Consider the following 20,901-nt stretch of genomic DNA (forward strand, 5'->3'; position numbering starts at 1 on the left):
GAAGCAATTGGGTCAAATACTCTTAAGTTATGAATTTAAAACTTTTATACCTAAAATATGTTGAATATTAAACTCTGTAAGCAGGAGCTTACAAGAATAATATTACAGACCAAAATGTGAAGGGTCTACTCATTGGCAATGCAATCTACAAAGGAAGCTAACCAGACGCTTAGTTACTGAAAATGGTGTCTATTGATTAAGGCTAGAGATAATGACAACATTTTTTTTATCTTTTAAAAAAACATAAAAGTAGATAGATGTGAAGTCATCTACTAGCCAAGTATATACTATTAACATCTGATTCATCACACGTGTTAAATTTTGAAGTACTATAAGCACAAGGAATGATTAACTTCGAGTGTGTATTTGGAGGGGTGACTGAGTGGCTGGCTCAGTTAGTAGAGCAAAAGATTTTATCTTGGGGCTTTAAGTTCAAGCCCCACACTGAGTATAGAGATTACTTAAAAACAAAAAAATATTTAAAGCAAACAAACCAACATACAAAAAAAGTGTGTAGTTGGACTACTACTACTACTAACCTGAATCGTTTGAGATGTAGTCTGAGAACTTGAGGTAGGTGGCAAATCATAAGCTGTTTTTGTGCTTCTGTGAGTATAACTGATTTTGAAGAAAACCTTCTACGCTTTGCTGTGATATCAAAGACAGAATGAGAATCAAATTTAAAGATACAAGGAAATGCTGAGTAAACTTTAAGCACTTTAGACATGTATTATTAAACATTTTCTCTGGTACAGGTATTGTATTGTGGTACAGATAAAGACATGGCCTCACAAAAAACTTAGAGGCACACAATATAAGAGCTAGTCAGGCAGACAGACATGTAAACAATTAAGCACCTGATTTAATATACTCTCACAAATAAGGCAAAAGAATGATCTAGTGCTATAATATTTAAAAATGGATTTGGCTATGCCATTTAATAAGATGTTAAAACTGTCCCTAAACATGCTTTAATATACTCTTCTCAAATTCTTAATTTAAAAAAGCATCATAGTTCATCTACTGAGGCTAACTGGAATGCCGGGGTGGGGTTCTTACTAGTTCAGAACATTCTTCCCCACTTTCTGACAAAGCGGTCCTTTTCCAGCTCTGAGCCTAAGGCCTCCATCAGTGTCTTGCTTTTGCTATTTTGGTACCAGATCTTAAACAAGCAGCACTTAGGATTCTTTTTGCTGTCTCTTCTGCTTCTCTGGAGGTCCACCCATGAATTGTGCCTGCAGCTTCTGGCTGCACCACTATCCACTAGAGTTTGCTCCGGATGCCCAGGAGCTGTCCTTCAACTGATACAACAGCTCTGACTCAAGCCACAGCACCAGCTGCTTCTCACACAGGTGGTGGAACCAGCCCCCGTGAGGCTGTCCCATAAGCTGTCTACATTTGCTACAGGTGGCCTGTCCTCTAGGTCTCTATCCCTGAGATCCAGCTATCCAGTGCTGCTGAATGTCCTGTACCTACTTTTGGATCATCTCCCTGAATACACGTATAGCTAGCTAAGTAATACCAGGGCGCCAGAGTGGCTCAGATGGTTAAGTGTCTGCCTTCGGCTCAGGTCACGATCCTTTGGTCCTGGGGTTGAGCCCACGTCAGGCTCCATGCTCAGTGGGGAGCCTGCTTCTCCCTCTGCCTCTCTCTCAGTCTCTCATGAATAAATAAATAAAAATTTTTAAAAAAGTGGTATCAACTCCCTGACTTATAATTTTAAACATCTGCCTTTATATATTAAATTACAGCAGCTCTTTTAGGACTTTGAGAGACCCAGTAAACACACACAAAAATGTTATAGAACGGTATTCTGCATTTGTTCATGGTATCTTTCTATTCCCAGATTTGGTGGATGAAAGCATCTAGGACCATTCACATTTATGTCCAAGCAAAAAAGTACGTCACCATTTGAATTTGATAAAGGTTCACTTTTTTTCAAACCTTATAAATCCTAGGCTATTTATCACAGAGTTCATATTAGATAGCACTCAGAAAATGTTCATATAAGTTATTCTTAAAAAATCATCAACTGATGTGACATTTCTTCAATGCTGGACTATCCAATACATCTTTTATATTATCTTAGAAGTTTAGTATCTAAACCCTAAGATCATCTTTTTCAAACATGGAAATTAGAATACCTAAAAATGTATAGCATAAACACTAAGATACCACACACACACTGATAGAGAAGATAAGGACACCAGAAAAAGATACAGCAGCTCTGTGATGTTTTATACACAATTTCCCTGAAGAATGATGCTTCCCTTTAACCGAAAGGATTATTTCATTCCCCAGTGCTAGGGGGGAGGGGCTCTCTCTAGTAGAGAGAATTTCTCATAATAGATCTTAATTGTTGGTTTCTTCCATTACATATGTGAGCTCCTTGAAAGTGTTTTACTTCTATCCAAAGCAATTAGAACAATGAGTAATATAGAAGAGATAGTCAGTAGATGGTTTTTGACTAAATCTTTGTTTTTATGAAGCCTCTCTATAGCAGTAGTCCAGCTATGTATTTCCTATTGTATAGGTATGCATACACACTTACATACATATATTATCTATACATCAGTGTTCTGATATGTAGCAGAAAGACTCTTAAAGCATTTTACTTAGTACTAAATAATGCGTTTTCCTTTTACTAGTCCTCATCGCTACTTTATTCTACCTCACATATTAAGTTCAAATTTCTTATTTCATGAATCCTTTCTCACCATATTTGACTATGAGATCAAAAAAAATTTAACGTCACCAATAATGCAAAACACATAGTTCACAGATCCCAGTTATAAAGTAGAAATATCTATCCCAGTTTCTTTTGATGAACTAACAAAGTTTATTTCCAGAACTGCTACTTCAGGAATTTCTTTCAGCTTCCTCTCATTTGTGTTATCCTTTTTAATCTTAGAAAAGCGAAGAGAATATACAGTCTCTACTTACAGTTACAGTGGTCACATACGTAGATTTTTCCTTCTAAAGCTTCAGTTTCTGTGAATTTGGCCAGCATTTCAGTAACCAGACATGGCTGGGAAGTAATCTCTCTTCCACTGCATTGGTATCTTTCTGGAAATTCCAGTGATAAGTCCCAGAAAGGTTCTATGGTATTTGATTTGTTGTCACATGCAAGACATGTAACCTGCAAATAAAAATATTAGTTTCTCAGAATAAATGAAACAAAATGGGATTGGGAGGGAGACAAACCATAAGTGACTCTTAATCTCACAAAACAAACTGAGGGTTGCTGGGGGGAGGGGGTTTGGGAGAAGGGGGGGTCGGGTTATGGACATTGGGGGGGGTGTGCTTTGGTGAGTGCTATGGGGTGTATGGACCTGGCGATTCATGGACCTGTACCCCTGGGGATAAAAATAGAAGTTTATAAAAAATAAGAAATTAAAAAAAAATTATTAGTTTCTCAGATTACAATCCTATCAAAACATTTACTCCCTTCACTATAAAAGTCACTGCTGTAAATTAGCTTTTCTTCTGAAAATGCACTGTCAGAATTCTGAGTAATCTGCTTCATATTATTTTCAGGGATTTTTTTTTTCATTATTATAATTTTTCCTTTCAATAACTGTCATTAAACCCACTACGTACTGGTGGGGTTTATTTTATTTATTTATTTATTTTTAAAGATATATTTGCCAATGAGAGAGAGGAGATAACAAATAGGGGGAGCAGCAGGCAAAGGGAAAGGGGAAAGCAGGCTCCCTGCTGAGCAGGGAGGCCAATGTGGGGCTTGATCCCAGGACCCTGGGATCATGACCTGAGCGGAAGGCAGAAGCTTTAACCTACTGAGCCATCCAGGTGCCCCTTTCCTCACTTATCTTTCATTAATTTTCTCTCCCCAAATCCCTGTAACTTTTTAACAGTGATACAAATAAAATACTATTTGTATATTTTTATATATAGCCTTACCAACTGATAACTTCAAAAGACAATACATTTAATATAAATGATGCCATACTCTCACAGGCATCCTTGCTCTATTCAAAATATAAAGTTGTAACTTTCTGGAAAGAAATTTGTAGCCAAGGATCAAAAGTCCTATCCTTTGACAAAGTAATTCTAGGACTCTGTCTTAGTGAAATCATTAGAAGAAAATGTATTGAGACATTATAATAATAGAAAAATTGGAAATAGTTTACAAGTCAACAATACAGGAATGGGTAAATAAATTATGGTATATACATATAATGAACATTGACATGTTGTTAAAAAAAATGATCAAATATCTTAATGACTATGAAAAATCTTTACCTTAATAATGAAAAAAGTAGATAAATTTGGGGTACCTGGGTGGCATACTTGGTTAAGTGACTGCCTTCAGCTCAGGTCATGATCCTGGAGTGCCTGGATGAGTCTCACATGGGGCTCCCTGCTTGGCAGGGAGTCTGCTTCTCCCTCTGACCCACCCCCTTCCCATGCTCTCTCTCTTTCTGATCCTCTCCCTCTCAAATAAATAAATAAATAAAATCTTTGGGAAAAAAAAAAAAGCAGGTAAATTCAGCATTATTGCACAAGTAGGAGAAAATATAAAATGTACAGAAGAGGGGCGCGTGGGTGGCTCAGTCAGTTAGCATCTGACTTTGGCTCAGGTCATGATCCCAGGGTCCTGAGATAGAGCCCTCTCTTGGGCTCCCTGCTAATTGGGGTTCTGCTTTTCCCTTTCCCTCTGCCACTCCCCCTGCTTATGTTCTTTCTCTCTCCCTCTCTTAAATAAACAAATTTTTTTTAAAAAATGTGCAAAAGAAAGGGTGCGTGGGTTGCTTAATCAGTTAAAATGCCCCCCCCTTTTTTTAAAGATTATTTATTTATAAGATAGAGATCACAAGTAGGCAGAGGCAGGCAGAGAGAGAGAGGGGTAAGAAGGCTCCCGGCTGAGCAGAGAGCCCGGTGCAGGGTTTGATCCCAGGACCCTGAGATCATGACCTGAGTTGAAGGCAGAAGCTTAACCCATTGAGCCACCCAGGTGCTCCATAAAGTGCCTGACTCTTGATCAGATCTTGATCGCAGGGTCAATAAGTTCAAGCCCCGTGTTGGGCTCCACATGGAGCCTACTTAAAAAACAAAGACAAAAACAAAACTTTAAATAAAAATAAAATTAAAAATTTTAATGTATAGAAGAAAAAAAACCTAGAAGAAAGTATACCAAAATATTAATAGTTTTATGTTTGGGTTGTGGGGTTATGAGATAAGGGGATGATTTTTCTTTTGCTACATAGATTTACCATATCATTCAGGTTTTTATGACTATATATTACTTCTGTTTATAATAGTGCATTTTAACTTTTTTTTAAAAGTAAGCTCTGGGCCCAACGTAGGGCTTGAACTCACCACCTCAAGGATCAAGAGCTGCATGCTCTACCAACTGAGCCAGCCAGGATCTCCTATTAATGGTGCTTTTTAAGCTTTTAGATAAAAGTGGTGGAAAAATAAAATTGCATGCAACACAAGAAACAAGTCTTACTTGATAAATGGCACAATGTAGAACTTTGCATTTCTGAAACATTAAGTGGGATAAACATCAAAGATAAACCCTAATAATTACATATGAAATACTTAAGATGCCTGGCTGGCTCAGTCGGTAGAGCATGCAACTCTTGATTTCAGGGTTGTGAGTTGAAGCCCCACATCAGGCATAGAGCTTTAAAAATTTTTTTAAATAAATAAATTTAAGCTACATTCCAGAAAAGTATGCTATAAGGACAACAGATTGTATCATTACTGTGAAAGTAAAACAGAGGAGCAGAGGTAGGTGTACAAGGGGAAAGAAAGGACCTGTACAGCCCAACTGCCTAAAACAAAAGATTTTTAAGCTCCGTGTGATGGAAAAGTAGAGAGCCTTATGTCTAGTAATAGTTTACCAATAAGTCCACTCATTATAGAGAGCTATTAATTAGATGGAAGATTCTGGTTTCATGATTCCTTTTCACAAGGGAAACTTTTATAGCTGTAATTAAAATAAGGGAAAACCATTTAGGATTATTCTCAATGAAATCACGTCTATTTACTTTAAAACTTCCCTACCTATTTGTTAAAGCTTTCAGGCTTTTTCCCCTTTGGTTTTACAGAAAGTCCTCCAGGGCTAATTCTTTATTCCTGAAATTACTAAAATCCATTCTCAGGGCAGCAGCATCTTCAAATCTATTCCTTGTGGGGTTAAACCCTCTCTTCTCAATCCCTCAGAAAATGAATTTAATATTATCAACCTAAGAAGCTGTTTCCTGATTCCCTCTCCTCACAAAAAAAAATCATTGATACCATAGGTGAAAAACTACTTCCAGTGATTCATGAAGGAAACATGTAAATCAGTGAAACACTGTAAATGAGTGAGCTGACTTCTGTAAAAGAAATCTATTTTGATGTGAAAATAGTATTAACTCTAACACACTAGAAATACAGAGAAAATGCATTTTTAGGCTTCATTTTATGAATTCCCAAGATGAAAATAAGATTTAAAAAAAAAAAACATACCTGACTAAGAAGTTGTCCATGAAAAATATTATTCACAACATTCAGAACCTGTTTGATAAGTTTCCTTTGAGAAGTAGGGAGAAGAGCTGGTAACCTAGTACCAGTTGTCTCTAGTTCATGTTGTACTTTATCCAAAAGTTCACAAAGAAATTCCTGAGCATCCTGTTGGGCATAACCACGAAAAGCTGGAATTAGCCTCCACACGGAGTGCAGCATGGCAAATGGTGAGACCAAGGCCCACTTTCCAGACCACATGACTTGGAACAAAGTATGCAGTTCATGACAGAGAGAAATGTACTGTGAACTTGGCTCCCTTGGCTGAATAAGTTCCATCTTTCTACTCTTTGATGCTCCACCACTTAGTCCTAATGACAAACTTGGGTGTCTGGAGGGAGCACTGCCCGTATCTTTTTCTTGGCATTCATTCATTTGATATACTGTATCTGTGATTGGTGGGTGCTTATAAGGTGATCTTGTCTTATCACTAGCTGTCACAGCCAGCCATCGGTTCAGATCAAGTTTTAAAAAACATTGCCGAAAAATAAGTAAATGACTCAACACTTGAAGAACAGAATTCATATAGCAAGTATTTCCCAAATTTCTCAATCCTGTTACACCAGGGGTTACTATTGGTCTTCGTTTACCTGAGGAGTCACTGGCTTTTTTTAATCTTATATCTTCTGAGGTAGATACTATTTCATCTTTTGCTGGTGATGCTGGGGTTTGTGGTGGAACTTGAACAGGAACGATTTCTACTGTGGTAGACTGAGCTGGACCTTGCAAACGTAAACTCTTTCTAGGAGGTGTAGTTTCCAGTTCTGCTTTAACTTGAAACTCTAATTCTTGTCGTCTTTTCCTTACTTCTCTTTTTGCTATTTTTTCCTGAAATTGTTCCTCTTGCCGTTTTCTTCCAATGGGTGATTGCTCAAACCAAGTTCGAAAGATTTTACTCATTAATATCCTTCTCCTGTGCCAAAGAGCAGTATACATTTGATCTTCATTTTGAAGCAGAGATTGGGTGCCATCCTGTAAGTAATAATTCTCATCACTCGTACCCACAGACCGCAAAACCCTTCCACTACGAGTGGTGCCCTGATAATTTTGACTTTTGATTGCACTTAACATACTTCGTAGTAACTTCATGTCTCCAGTTGCATTATCATTAAGAACATAATCATCACAAAGGTAACAAAAAACATACATCTCATTCACTTCCAGTGCGACAGGATGACTGCTATCTTGAAAGTGCTTGAGTGCATGTTCTTCAATGTATCTTCCACAGGCAACATGAGAACAGCTAAGGCAAGCCCAAATCGACTCAGTTGTATTGCAGTCCACACAATGCCACTTCTGAGGGTTGAGGATGGAATGGTCTTGAGCAAGCCGCAACTGCCCAATATGTTTGCACTTATCCATTGTTAACATTTATTTAGTCTAGCTGAGAAACGCATAATCCAAACAAGTCTCTGTTCACGATACCTGAAGCATCTGAAAACTAAGCAGAATAATACCATGTTTTAAATAAAAGAGCCAATATTTCTCATAAGGTATTTTACCAAGATTTATTTTATCTATTTTTTAAGATTTGATTTGTTCATTATTCATCTCAGAGAGAGAGGAAAGGGGGCACCTGGGTGGTTCAGTCCATTAAGCATTTGCCTTAGGCTCAGGTCATGATCCTAGGGTCCTGGGATTGAGTCCCTCAAAATAGGGCTCCCTGTATGGCAAGGAGTCTGCTTTTTCCTTTGCCTCTCCCCCCACTCGTGTGCACGGGCACTCTCTCTATAAAATATTTTTTACACAATATTTTTTTTACACAAGTGCAGGGGAGAAGCAGAGGGAGAAGCAGACACCCCACTGAGCCGGGGGGTCCTGATCCCAGGACCCGGAGATCATGACCAGAGCCAAAGGCAGAGGCTTAATCATCTGAGTCACCCAGGTACCCTTCAAGAATAATTTTATAGGGGCGCCTGGGTGGCTCAGTGGGTTAAGCCTCTTCCTTCAGCTCAGGTCATGATCCCAGGGTCCTGGGATCAAGCCCCGCATGGGGCTCTCTGCTCGGCGGGGAGCCTGCTTGCCTGCCCCCCTCCTGCCTCTGCCTGCTTGTGATCTCTGTCTGTCAAATAAATAAATAAATAATTTTTTTTAAAAAGAAGAAGAATTTTATAAATTTGCTTCATCTCCTCCCAATTTCTGGGCTGTCTGTCATAATACCATAGGCAGTTCCCACCATTCCCTTGCTCTAGAGGTCTCTTATCTCTCATCTGCCTTGCTCTGAAAGCACACACACTTCACTTTACTTTCTTTAAAAACTGGAGTGTCGGGGCACCTGGGTGGCTCAGTGGATTAAAGCCTCTGCCTTCGGCTCAGGGTCCTAGGATCGAGCCCCACATTGGGCTCTCTGCCCAGCAGGGAGCCTGCTTCCTTTCCTCTCTCTCTGCCTGCCTCTCAGCCTACTTGTGATCTCTGTCTGTCAAATAAATAAATAAAATATTTTTTAAAAAAATAAAAACTGGAGTGTCTGGGGGCTTAGTTGTTAGGTGTCTGTCTTTGGCTCGGGTCGTGGTCCCAGGGTCCTGGGATTGAGTTCTTGTGTTGGACTCCCTGCTGGGCGGGAAACCTGCTTCTCCCTTTCCCACTCCCCACTGCTTGTGCCCCACCCCTGTCAAATAAATAAATAAATAATCTTAAAAAAAAAAAAAACTTTATAATTTTTAAAGAATTTTCTGCCACCATCTACTGGTAAAGAATGGATAATGACCCCTTTTCAATGAACTAGAATAAGATCTATCCTTTTACCCAACAGCCAAGGGCTGTTTACAAAACTACATTCTGTTTCTTAAAAATTGGGGCTGGCAAGACCCAAATATATCTCAACAATATCTACATTCTGAGAGCCCTATCCACATAGTTATTAAAGCATAACCATAGTTAAAAGCATGAGATCTGAAACAAAAACTTAAGAGGTAAGAATTCTACCTCTGCTACATGCTGTTTATATGTCTGATTTGAGCAAATATTTTAACGTCTTTAAAATTCTTCTGTAAAACAGGGAAAAATCATACCAACTTCAATGAAGAACAGAGATAATATAAAATATTTGTCTAACAGAGTAAACACCCAATAAATGGTAGCTATAGTGAACATCTATTTATTTAAATAAATCCCAGTATTCTACCTAATTACCATTTTAAATTTAGCTTTCCACCAGTAAATCAATAATGACCTTCAATTAATGGCTCTAAAACATACTTTGAATTTGACAGACTTGACAGTTTACCTGAGGCAGGCAGAGAGATAGGAGAATGCTTTTGTGTTTGAATAGCATCTCAGGACTGTGCAAGGATAAGTAAGCAAAAGAAAAAAAGATAAAAGGAAGAATATGAACTGGATGGCAATATAATAAATTTTTATATTCTGGTGGGTCTACACACTATCTGAAGTTAGAAGTGTATTCTAAAAACAAAAACAAAACCCCACCCCAACAAAATAAAACAAAATGAACAAAACCTATATGGCTTTGACCCAGAAACGTGCTTCTTTATCATAATAGAGTCACAAATACTTTTTGCTACAACTATCTAAAAATAGGGGCACCCTGCTGGCTCAGTGGATGGAGCATGCAACTCAATCTCTGCGTTGTGAATTTGAGGCCCATGCTGGGTTAAAAGATCACTTCAAATAAAATCTTTAAAAATAAATAAAAATAAAAATAGTAATCTAGTTAAAAGTAGGGATCACAAAATACTATACTGGGGTGCCTGGGTGCCTTAATTGGTTAAGCGTCTGTCTTCAGCTCAGGTGATGATAAGCCCCTGTCAGGCTGTCTGCTCAGCAGGGTGTCTGCTTCTCCTCCCTCTGCCCCTCCCCGCACTCATGCTCCTGCATATGTGCTCTCTCTCAAATAAATAAATAAAATATTTTTAAAAATTTTTTTCTTCATTGATTTAACACAAATTGAACACAGGTTTCAGGTCACAAGTGGGGACATAGTTATAAAACACTCAGAACATTTTACGGAGCATGACTGATGCTCTAAATTTTTTAGGGCAACAAGACAATATGAATTTCAATGGTACTTGCAGGTGCCACCTCCTGGGCCCTAAGAAAGCTGCAAAGGTAAAGCTGATATTTGGTTCCTTCCCACCTCTTTTTTGGGTACAATTTCCTAGCAGTCAGACAGCGCCTCTCCCTCCACTTCTTAACTTTTTCAGATGTAGGCTGTATCTGTAGGGACGTAAGGCTGACCAGTCTTAACCCTCACATGTACACATATTTCAAGCACACATTTTAAATTTATTTCTCATCCTCCAAAATTTCCTGTGGTCCAAAACCTGTTCAAATACAGTATTTTATTAGAACTGCTGGCATTCAACAATAGTTGCTAATGGCAACATTAAGACATCAGTGAATGATATGCTCCATTATAACAAATCCTTGCAGGTACTGAAGCTAAATATCTCATTCTTGACTCCTCTTTCTCTCTCGCCACATCAGTCCTTCAAGAAAATTGGTTGGCTTTATCTTCAAAATAGATCTAGAAACTGACTACGTATTACCTCTGCTGCTCTCACTCTGATCCAAGCTCCATTAAGTCTCACCGGGATGACTGCAATAAGGCTTCTTAAATGTTCTCCCTGCTTTGATTCTTGCTGCCACCAAAAGTTCACACAGCAACAGCACACACTGCCTTTAAACCCAGACCACCAGGGCCCAGACCTGAGGCTTTAGAGGGTCCCATTATGTGGAGTCAGCAGAGTCAAGGGGATGTCGTCACCTGGAGCCTGCCAACATCTCCAACTCCCCTTTTGGACCCATTCACCAGTACCTGGGACCTTGGAAATTCCTGCCCCAGTCATCACCAAGCCTGCTTCCAGGGCCTACAGGCAAGAAAAAAAAGCCATGGATGAATTCTGTAGAGAAGAATGACATGATCAGATACATAGGTTACAGATGGATCTGAAATGACAGATCTAGAGAAAGGATGACTGATTACAAGATATTCCTCCAAGTATTATAAGAAAATTCTAGCTGTAGCAGTGTTAAAGCAAGGACAGGAGCAGAGGTAGATTAGTGTTAAAGCAAACATTGGCTGAAAGAACTGGTTCAATATGGAGATTAAGAGAAAAATCTAGGGCCCTGTTCTACTTTTATTTATTTATTTATTTTTAAAGATTTTATTTATTTACTTGAGAGAGAGACAGTGAGAGAGAGCATGAACGAGGAGAAGGTCAGAGAGAGAAGCAGACTCCCCATGGAGCTGGGAGTCCGATGCGGGACTCGATCCTGGGACTCCAGGATCATGACCTGAGCCGAAGGCAGTCGTCCAACCAACTGAGCCACCCAGGCGTCCCTATTTATTTATTTTTAAAGATTTTATTTATGAGAGTAAGAATGAGAGAGCAGAGAGGCCAACTTGGGGCTCAACGGGTGTGGGCTCGATCCCAGGGCCCTGAGATCATGACCTGAGCCAAGGGCAGACACTTAACCTACTGAACCACCAAGGTATCCTATCTACTTTTATTTTTAAAAGATTGTAAAAAATAAAATGAAAGGATCATATAAAGAATACAGAGATAATTAAACGTTCATTTCTGGCAAGTCTGATAGTAATTATTAGTTCAGCTTCTTGAGAGGAGGGAAATGCCGTTTACTTGCACTCAAGGGAAATTATTTCATTCTAAAAAATGTTTTTTTTTTTAAAAAGAGTTATGTATTTGAGTGAAAAAGAGTACAGAGAGAGAGAGAGAAGTCTGTGTACAAGCAGGGGGAGGGGCAGAGGGAGAGGGAGAAGCAGAGTCCCCACTGAGCAAGGGATTCCCAGTGCTGGGCTTGATCCCAGGACTCCAAGATCATGACCTGAGCTGAAGGCAGGCACTTGACTAGGCCATCCAGGTGCCCCGCATTCTAAAATTTTAGAGGTGGTATGAGTTAACACCTTGCACAACATTCAGAAAAGACGACACAAAATAAAAAATACCTAGAAAGAATACACATAGTTTATTCTGGGGTTATCCATATTTTCAAGTACCTAAATATTATGAGCATGGGTTATTTGTGTAAGTTTTATGCAAAAATATATACATGCTAGTGTATATTTAGCTATGTATGTGCTCAATATAGCCTCTTTACTCCTTTCTCTATATTCTGCAAATAGTTCCCAGTTATTACTAAAAAATCTATTTAGATGATTGTAAGTTCCTCACTACCCTTCAACAGTGAAAAATCACGAAAAGTGTAAAATGTGATGAGATGCCATCTCTCAGGGAGGCTATATAGCAGTGGAGAGGTATCACAGCAAAATGGTTAGAAAGCACACTCCGGAATCCAAAAGCCTGAGCTTAACACTTGATTGTATTTACTATGTGACCTAGACAAATCACTTATGCTCCACTCACCTCAGTTTTCTTATTTAAACAAACAAACAAACAAACAAACAAAACAATGGTAAGAAAACTAATACAGTTGTGGAGGGAATTAGAGAAATTTATAAAGCACCTAGAATAAATCCTGACACTTAACGTGGCTCTTAGTACATGTTAACTGACAATGCTACTGCTACAACTACTACTAATTTCCTTCTAGTTTCATCACTTCTAGCCAGGGATTCAATCTTCCCAGCCATATATGTACTAAGCCCAACTAGGGTGCTAACTGATAATTAAGATGTTGGCTGAGAACTAAGGTCTGACCTCTCCCAGGGTATTTGCATTTTAAAAGAGCTTTCAAAGATAAAATTTAAAAAAAAAAAAAAAAAAAACCCAAAGAAGTGAAACCAGGGTTGCCAGCTCTGGTAGAGCATGAGACTCTCGATCTCAGGGTTGTGAGTTTGAGTGGCATGTTGGGTGTAGAGATTACTTAAAAATAAATTAAAAAAAAATTTTTTTTAAAGCAAAAACAAAACCAAAAAAAAAAAAAAAAACCCCACCCACAAAGACATGAAACCAGAATGGTGGAATGACAGATCAGGGGATTGATATTTTAGACCAGGGGCCCACTTACCCTGTCTACTTATGAAAGAAACCAGGAGAGGGCAGACAACCAAGAGAAGGGCAGGGAAGTAAACAAGCACTAGCAAACCAGGTTGTTGCCACCTGAGATTTCCAGTTCCCTCTGCTGCCTAGACCTAAAACTTGAAGACACTAAGGTATCCCCAAAGGGGCCTGCCTCATCACACAAAGATCTAAAAGCTTGGAAGAAAAGAAAAGGGGGATGGGTGTATTTTCTTGGCACTTCCTATTTTCCTCCACTGGGTTAAGAGCGCTTCTTTTCATTTGCTAATTAACTGCGGAGAAGCTATGTATTGCCTGTTTAGCTTGCAGATTGGCTATGTAATTTTTAGCAGTATATTCACTTTACAAAGAGATGACAGTATTTCTGCATCCTCCATGTAGAGTCTGATAAAATATTACCTGTGCCTATATATAATAGCAACACACAGTCATGATGTTTTGAATGAAATCTATAAATAATGATTAAAATGATCTATACTACCATTTTCTCAGACATTTAAAAATGTTTCACACTTAAAATTCCAAGTAATATTGGGGCACCTGGGTGGCTCAGTGGGTTAAAGCCTCTGCCTTTGGTTCAGGTCATGATCTCAGGGTCCTGGGATGGAGCCCCTCATCAGGCTCTCTGCTCAGCAGGGAGCCTCCTTCTCCCTCTCTCTGCCTGCCTCTCCGCCTACTTGTGATCTCTGTCTGTCAAGTAAATAAATACAAAATCTTAAAAAAAAATTCCAAGTAATACCTATAAAATGCTTTCTATAAAACCAAGTATGCGGGGTGCCTGGGTGGCTCATATGGTTAAGCGTCTGCCTTCAGCTCAGGTCATGATCTCAGGGTCCTGGGATGGTACCTGCATCATCTGGAAGCCTGTTTCTCCCTCTCCCTGCCACTCCCTCTATGTGTTCCCTCTCTCGCTGGGTCTCTCCTCTGTCAAATAAATAAATAAACAAAATCTTAAAAAAAAGAAAAAAACATATTTTACTTATTGAAAGCTTACTATTTTACATAGGTTTAACATTTAATTAAAGCAATTATAGAATAGAAAACTAAAATGACTAGAAGAGAAATAAAACATTTGATCTTATTATATATAGTATTTTTAATTAAAAATTTACATCGCAAAAAAAATCAAATCTCATGGGTAAAATATTTAACTTGTACAGTTCAATAGCACAAAATTGCTTATACTTACCACCTAGTGAAAACTATCTCAAATTAATTTTCACTTACTCAAATTATGGCCCTTTGCAACATAACCGTCCAGACTTTAAGCATGTAGTAATACTTTTCTGACATTTCAATAGCTCCTCCTACTGGCACAGTTTCAATGATCAGATCTAGAGAGCTGACCACCAAACCTTTCTGAACCAGTCTTAGGCAAACTGCAAACTCAGTTTACCTATACATCTTGTCTTCAGAGAATTGGTTCCCTTTTCCAATATCCTCTTATTAAAGATAGTATAGTATCATTTAAGTACCCAGGCTAGGCTGTTTTTTTTTTTTTTTTCACTCGTCCCTCTCATTTTTTCCATACGAACACTCAATTTATCATAGATATATATATATTCATCACTCCCCAAGTCTTCTCATTTGCAGTTATCATTCTCATTATGCACTTTATCATTCCTGAGGTACAGCAGTAACCTTCCAGTCTTATCCAGACTCTCACTCACCTCTATGATATTATCCTGGTGAATCAATTCTTCAAGTTTGCTTTGAGCATTTAACCTGCTTCCCATGCGCACAGTCCCCCTGCCCCCCGACCCCTCCCCAGTGCTTGTGCTCTCTCAAATAAATAAAATCTTAAAAAAAAAAAAATAGGAAGTCTAGGGATGTCCTGGAGGCTCAGTGGGTTTAGCATCTGCCTTCTGCTTGGGCTGTGATCATGGGGTCCTGGGATCCAGTCCCGCATCAGGCTCCTTGCTTGGCAAGGAGCCTGCTTCTCCCCCTGTCTGCCACTCCCTGTGCTTGTGCCCATGCTCTCTGACAAATAAATGAAATCTTTAAAAAAAAAAAAAAGTATACTTGAAAGAGAGAGAGAAAGAAAGAGAAAAAGAATAGGAAATTATGGGGGCTCAGTGGGTTGAGCCTCTGCCTTCGGCTCGGGTTGTGATCTCAGGGTCTTAGGATCAAGCCCTGCTTCTGGCTGTCTGTTTGGTGGGGAGCCTGCTTCCTCCTCTCTCTCTCTGCCTGCCTCTCTGTCTACTTGTGATAGCTTTGTCAAATAAATAAAATCTTAAAAAAACATAAAAGAATAGGAAATTATGGATCACTAAAACTGCTCCCCACCCTCAACCAAGTGGCCATTTTTCCCTCAGAACAGTCAAAGCAGTTTCCTGATATTTATAATATCCTTTCTCCATCCTTAACCACAGCCTACCACATGTCTTGTCCCATTTTGTGTACTTTCAGGTACCCCAAAAAGATTTTATACAAATATTAACTGAGACATAACTTTCTGACCCCTGATTAAAATTGTTTTAGGCACCTAATTGTCTTAGTTGGTACAGAATGCAACTTTTTTTTTTTTTTTAACATTTTATTTATTTGTCAAAGAGAGTGCAAAAGCACAAGCAGGGGGGACAACAAGTTGAGCAAGGAGTCCAATTGCAGACTCGATCCCAGGACCTTAGGATCACCTCCAGAGCTGAAGGCAGATGCTTAACCAACTCGGCCACCCAGGTGTCCCCAGGATGCAACTCTTAATAGAGGATTCAGCTTTTTGGGGGGAGGGGGGAGTACAGGGAAATGTAGAGAGGGATGGAGAGAGAGAATCTTAAGCAGGCTCCACACAGCAGGGAGCCAAACACGCAGGGTTTGATCTCACAACTCTGAGATCATTACTTGAGCTGAAATCAGGAGTCAGGAGGCTTATCCCACTGACCTGGGCCACCCAGGAGCCCCTAGAGCATTCAGCTCAATCATGGTATCATGAATTTGAGCTCCATGCTAGTAGAAATTACTTAAAAATAAAATATTTTAAAAAATAAAAAAATAAACAGGGGCACCTGGCTGGCTCAGTTAGTGGAGTGTACAACCCTTGACCTTGGGTTGTGAGTTCAAGCCCCATGATGTGTGTAGAGATTACTTTAAAAAAAAAATCAAGTCTTCGGTGTGCCTGGGTGGCTCAGTGGGTTGAAGCCTCTGCCTTCGGCTCAGGTCATGGTCCCAGGGTCCTGGGATCGAGCCCCGTGTCGGGCTCTCTGCTCAGCGGGGAGCCTGCTTCCCCCCCCTCCTCTGCCTGCCTCTCTACTTGTGATCTCTGTCTGTCAAATAAATAAATAAAATCTTAAAAAAAAAAAAAAATCAAGTCTTTTTTTTTTTTTTTTTTAAGTAGGCTCCAAACCCAGTGTGAGGCCCAACCCAGGGCTTGAACACATGACTTTTAAGATCAAGTCCTGAGCTGATACCAAGAGTCAGAGGCTTAACCGACTGAGCCAGCCAGACACCCCCAAAGAAAAATCTTTAAAAATATAAAAATAGAGGCGCCTGGGTGGCTCAATGGGTTAAAGCCTCTGCCTTCGGCTCAGGTCATGATCCCAGGGTCCTGGGATCGAGCCTCGCATCGGGCTCTCTGCTCAGCGGGGAGCCTGCTTCCTCCTCTCTCTCTACCTGCCTCTCTGCCTACTTGTGATTTCTGTCTGTCAAATAAATAAATAAAATCTTTAATAAACAAATAAATAAAATAATAAAATAAAAAAGTTTTAAAAAGATTATTTAAGTTTTAGTAGGGTATGTAGGGACCCTTTAAATAAATATTTGTGCTTCAAATACAAATATTAGTAAGAACTATAAAAATTAGAAGAGGAGCTAATTTTTTCTTCAAAAATTAATATTCAGGGGCACCTGGGTGGCTCAGTAGGTTGAGCATTTGCCTTCAGGTCAAGTCATGATCTCAGGGACCTAGGATAGAGCCCCATGTGTGGCTCCCTGCTTCTTCCTCTCCCTCTGCCCCCCCTCCCCACCACTCCCTGCTTGTGCTTTCTAATAAATAAATAAAATGTTTTTTAAAAATTAACATTCCAGGGGCGCCTGGGTGGCTCAGTGGGTTAAGCCTCTGCCTTCGGCTTGGGTCATGATCTCATGGTCCTGGGATCCAGTCCCACATCAGGCTCTCTGCTCAGCGGGGAGCCTGCTTCCCTCTCTCTCTCTTCTCTGCCTGCCACGCTGCCATCTCTGTCAAATAAATAACAATTAAAAAAAATTAACATTCCACTATTAAATTTGTTATCCTCAACAAAATGATCCTTTCAGCTGACCACTCCCTTTCCACCTATTTTATCTTAAGACACTTAGAAAACATGGAAAGCTACAATATCATTAGCAAGCTTTGGAAATTCCTACAGGAGGTCAGTCACATAAAAGTCACCTCAATCCTCTAGTCATTGCAATTGGTAACACAATTTTTGGATTCTTTGCTTTAAAAAATATGTTTTTGTTAAAGATTTTATTTATTTGTCAGAGAAAGAGAGATACCACAAGCAGGCAGAGAGGCAGGCAGAGAGAGGCAGGCACTCTAAGCAGAGTGCCCAATGCGGGGCTCGACCCTGGGACCCTGAGATCATGACCTGAGCTGAAAGCAGAGGCTTTAACGTACTGGGCCACCCAGGCACCCCTATAAACTATGTTTTTAAGAAAGACAGGAAGTTACTGGAAAAATAAACATATGAAAAATAGCCAAACTAATTACTATTTTAAAAAGTAACACAGAATAAGGGATCTGGCCAATATACATACCTAAAAATTATTTTAAAATCTGAATAGATATTAAACATTATGCTTTATTAAGAAGTTTCTCCCTTTTCAGAGCTCATACTTTGTCAAATAATCATGAAATTTGCATTTTATATAGTTCCTACTGTCTCATAGCACAGTTTCATACATTTTTTAAAAAATTGTTTAAAAGTCTTGAAAGACCACTAGATCAATCTAAACTCCTCAAAATGGCCTATATGAGCCTTCGAATTGTTGCACAGTATATACTTTTCTACTCTCATCTATAACCAGCCACTTTCCACACATCTTTTGTTAAAATGTTTTTATACACAGATGACCACTTTGTGAATAATTTTATTTTTTTTTAAAGATTTTATTTATTTATTTGACAGAGAGAGAGATCACAAGTAGGCAGAGCAGCAGGCATAGAGAGGGGAAGCTGAGCAGAGAGCCCAACACAGGGCTCGATCCCAGGACCCTGAGATCATGACCGGAGCCAAAGGCAGAGGCTTTAACCCACTGAGCCACCCAGGTGCCCCAATAATTTCAATTTTTAAATTTTTTCATAACCGGGATATTTACTACTGCTTCAGGAAATGGGTGTGTACATTTTATATACATTCTACTTCAATTAAGGAAAAACATATGTACCACTGGGCATAAAGAATAAATATTTATGGATGCCTGGGTGGCACAGTGGGTCGAGCGAAGGACTCAGTTTCAGCTCAGGTCATCTCTGGGTAATGGGATCCAGCTCCACCTTGGGCTCTGTGCTCCGCATGGGGTCTGCTTAAGACTCTCTCCCTATGTCCTTGTCTGTGTGTGCATGTGCTTGCTGTCTCTCTAAAATAAATCTTAAAAGGGGCACCTGGGTGGTTCAGTTGTTAAGCTTCTGCCTTCAGCTTAGGTCATGATCCCAGGGTCCTGCGATGGAGCCCCACATTGGGCTCCCTACTCAGTGAGAAGCCTGCTTCTCCTTCTCCCACTCCCCCTGCTTTTGTTCCCTCTCTTGTTTCTCTTTGTCAAATAAATAAATAAAATATTTAAAAATAAATTTTGAAAAATCTTTAAAAAAAGAATATTTAAATTTATCTCATTAGAGAACCTCCCAGAAGGATAGATATTAAAGAGTTGGCATATGTTGAATTTTAACAAAGATAATTTTTACAATAAAACTTAACTATTTTTTTAAAAGATTTATTTATTTATTTGAGGTGGGAGGGACAGAGGGAGACAGAAACCCAAGCAAACTCGGTGCTGAGCAGGAGCCCCATGAGGGCTGATTTCACTCAGAGATCACGACTAGAGCCAAAATCAAAAAGTCAGCAGCTACCAACTAAGCCACCAAGGCGCGCCATAAAACTTAATTTTCTTTCAACAGTACCAAATAACCTAAAAAGATCCTCTAAAAGCTATTAAAAATAGGAAAATGTGTTATTTTCCATAATAAAAGATAGAAGGAAATGGCAATTTCAATAGGAAGTAGGTCTTGTGAATTGCTAGCCACCTCAATCTTTGCATGTATTTGGATGAGAATAAAAATAACCTTACCCATGGTAATTAGGGCAAACCCTACCCAGTCCTTATGAGCAGTTTCCAAATTTCCATTTATTTCATTAGTACCCAGTACTCTGAAGAGATGTTTGCAAAATGCCAAGGGTCAAGCATAGTGCCTGGTACAAAGGGCTTCAAAATTTTGAAGTTAGAAATTATTGAACGAACACAATGAACTCCCTTTTCCCTCTTAGGTATGCTATGATGCCTATTATGTGCTTTGGCACCTCTTGTCAATCATGATGTATTTCTTTTCCTTTATCCCTAGAAAGGCCCTGGTTATTCTTTCTTCCTCTAGAGACCTAGAATCTATAATTACTCTGATCTCGCTTGAAACTCATTAAACAAAAAAGGTACCCTTTTACCCTGGACCTTCTTCGTGTCTCTAACACTGCCTCCCCAGAAGCACAGAGATTGAATCTAGTTGATGTTCTAAGGAAAAGCTCGTGGAAAGCAAGTTCTACCACCAGGTTATTTGATTTCCTCACCCATCACTATTTTTTTTAAGTATTTCAATCATGGGCAATTTTGTTCCAAAATATTTATCATTAGTGTCATGCCACCATACTTCTACATCAATCTGGTGCTAATTTCATAACAGTGGGGGAAACGTTCACAAAAAATTTGAGCATTGTAATATGGGTCTAGAAAACAGAATTCAAATACTTTGTGTAAAATGCCTAGACCATCATTCTAGCACATTCATGACTTGGCCTATCATGCATAAATTAGCTTTTCCTATGTTATGTAGAACTCCACTAAAAGTGAAATTCTTTATAATAAAGTTTTACGGTATCTGAAGGTGCTGTGAAAAACCACCAGACTTAAATAATCTTTATCACTGCCAGAAAGCCAGTATTATAAAATCCTCCTATATTTTAGTTACTTGTCACCTATTAAGGTTGGGCCTAAGGGCAGAACAATTTCCCACATTTCCTGCCTTGATTAGACTCTTCAACCTGTGTCCTAGTCTCTCTAATCCCCCTCAACCAGACAATTCCAAAAGAATCTGGCAACCCTGTTTGTTCTGCCTAACATTACAGGAAGGAGAAAAACTTCCAAGCATCCTTTTTTGGCCACCAAGAAGCCAAGGTGTTGCCTTTCTCTGTATCTCTGTACCATTCAAAAACATGAACATTAA

The 20,901-nt window shown here is 39.2% G+C and overlaps 2 protein-coding genes across 5 annotated transcripts in view; one reads left to right on the top strand and one right to left on the bottom strand.

Annotated features, from left to right (window-relative positions):
- The window catches only part of METAP2 (methionyl aminopeptidase 2), a 41,583-nt gene extending 39,889 nt beyond the window's left edge, over positions 1-1,694 (top strand). Inside the window, exon 11 of the mRNA XM_059186562.1 lies at positions 1,217-1,694. Within this exon, the coding sequence (XP_059042545.1) occupies positions 1,217-1,319 (103 nt within the window). The 3' untranslated portion in view covers positions 1,320-1,694. The remainder of the gene's footprint in view (positions 1-1,216) is intronic.
- USP44 (ubiquitin specific peptidase 44) overlaps positions 1-20,901 on the bottom strand; it is a 47,423-nt gene that overhangs the window by 6,060 nt on the left and 20,462 nt on the right. For all 4 annotated transcript variants that reach the window (XM_059186557.1, XM_059186556.1, XM_059186558.1 and 1 more), the window contains 3 exons: positions 6,481-7,975; positions 2,944-3,139; positions 540-648 (listed from right to left, as the gene is read on the bottom strand). In XM_059186557.1, coding sequence (XP_059042540.1) covers positions 540-648; positions 2,944-3,139; positions 6,481-7,905 — 1,730 coding nt within the window. In that variant the 5' untranslated portion in view covers positions 7,906-7,975. The remainder of the gene's footprint in view (positions 1-539; positions 649-2,943; positions 3,140-6,480; positions 7,976-20,901) is intronic.

Source organism: Mustela lutreola, chromosome 8 (genome assembly GCF_030435805.1).
Source record: "Mustela lutreola isolate mMusLut2 chromosome 8, mMusLut2.pri, whole genome shotgun sequence".
Classification (NCBI taxonomy): Eukaryota; Metazoa; Chordata; class Mammalia; order Carnivora; family Mustelidae; genus Mustela; species Mustela lutreola.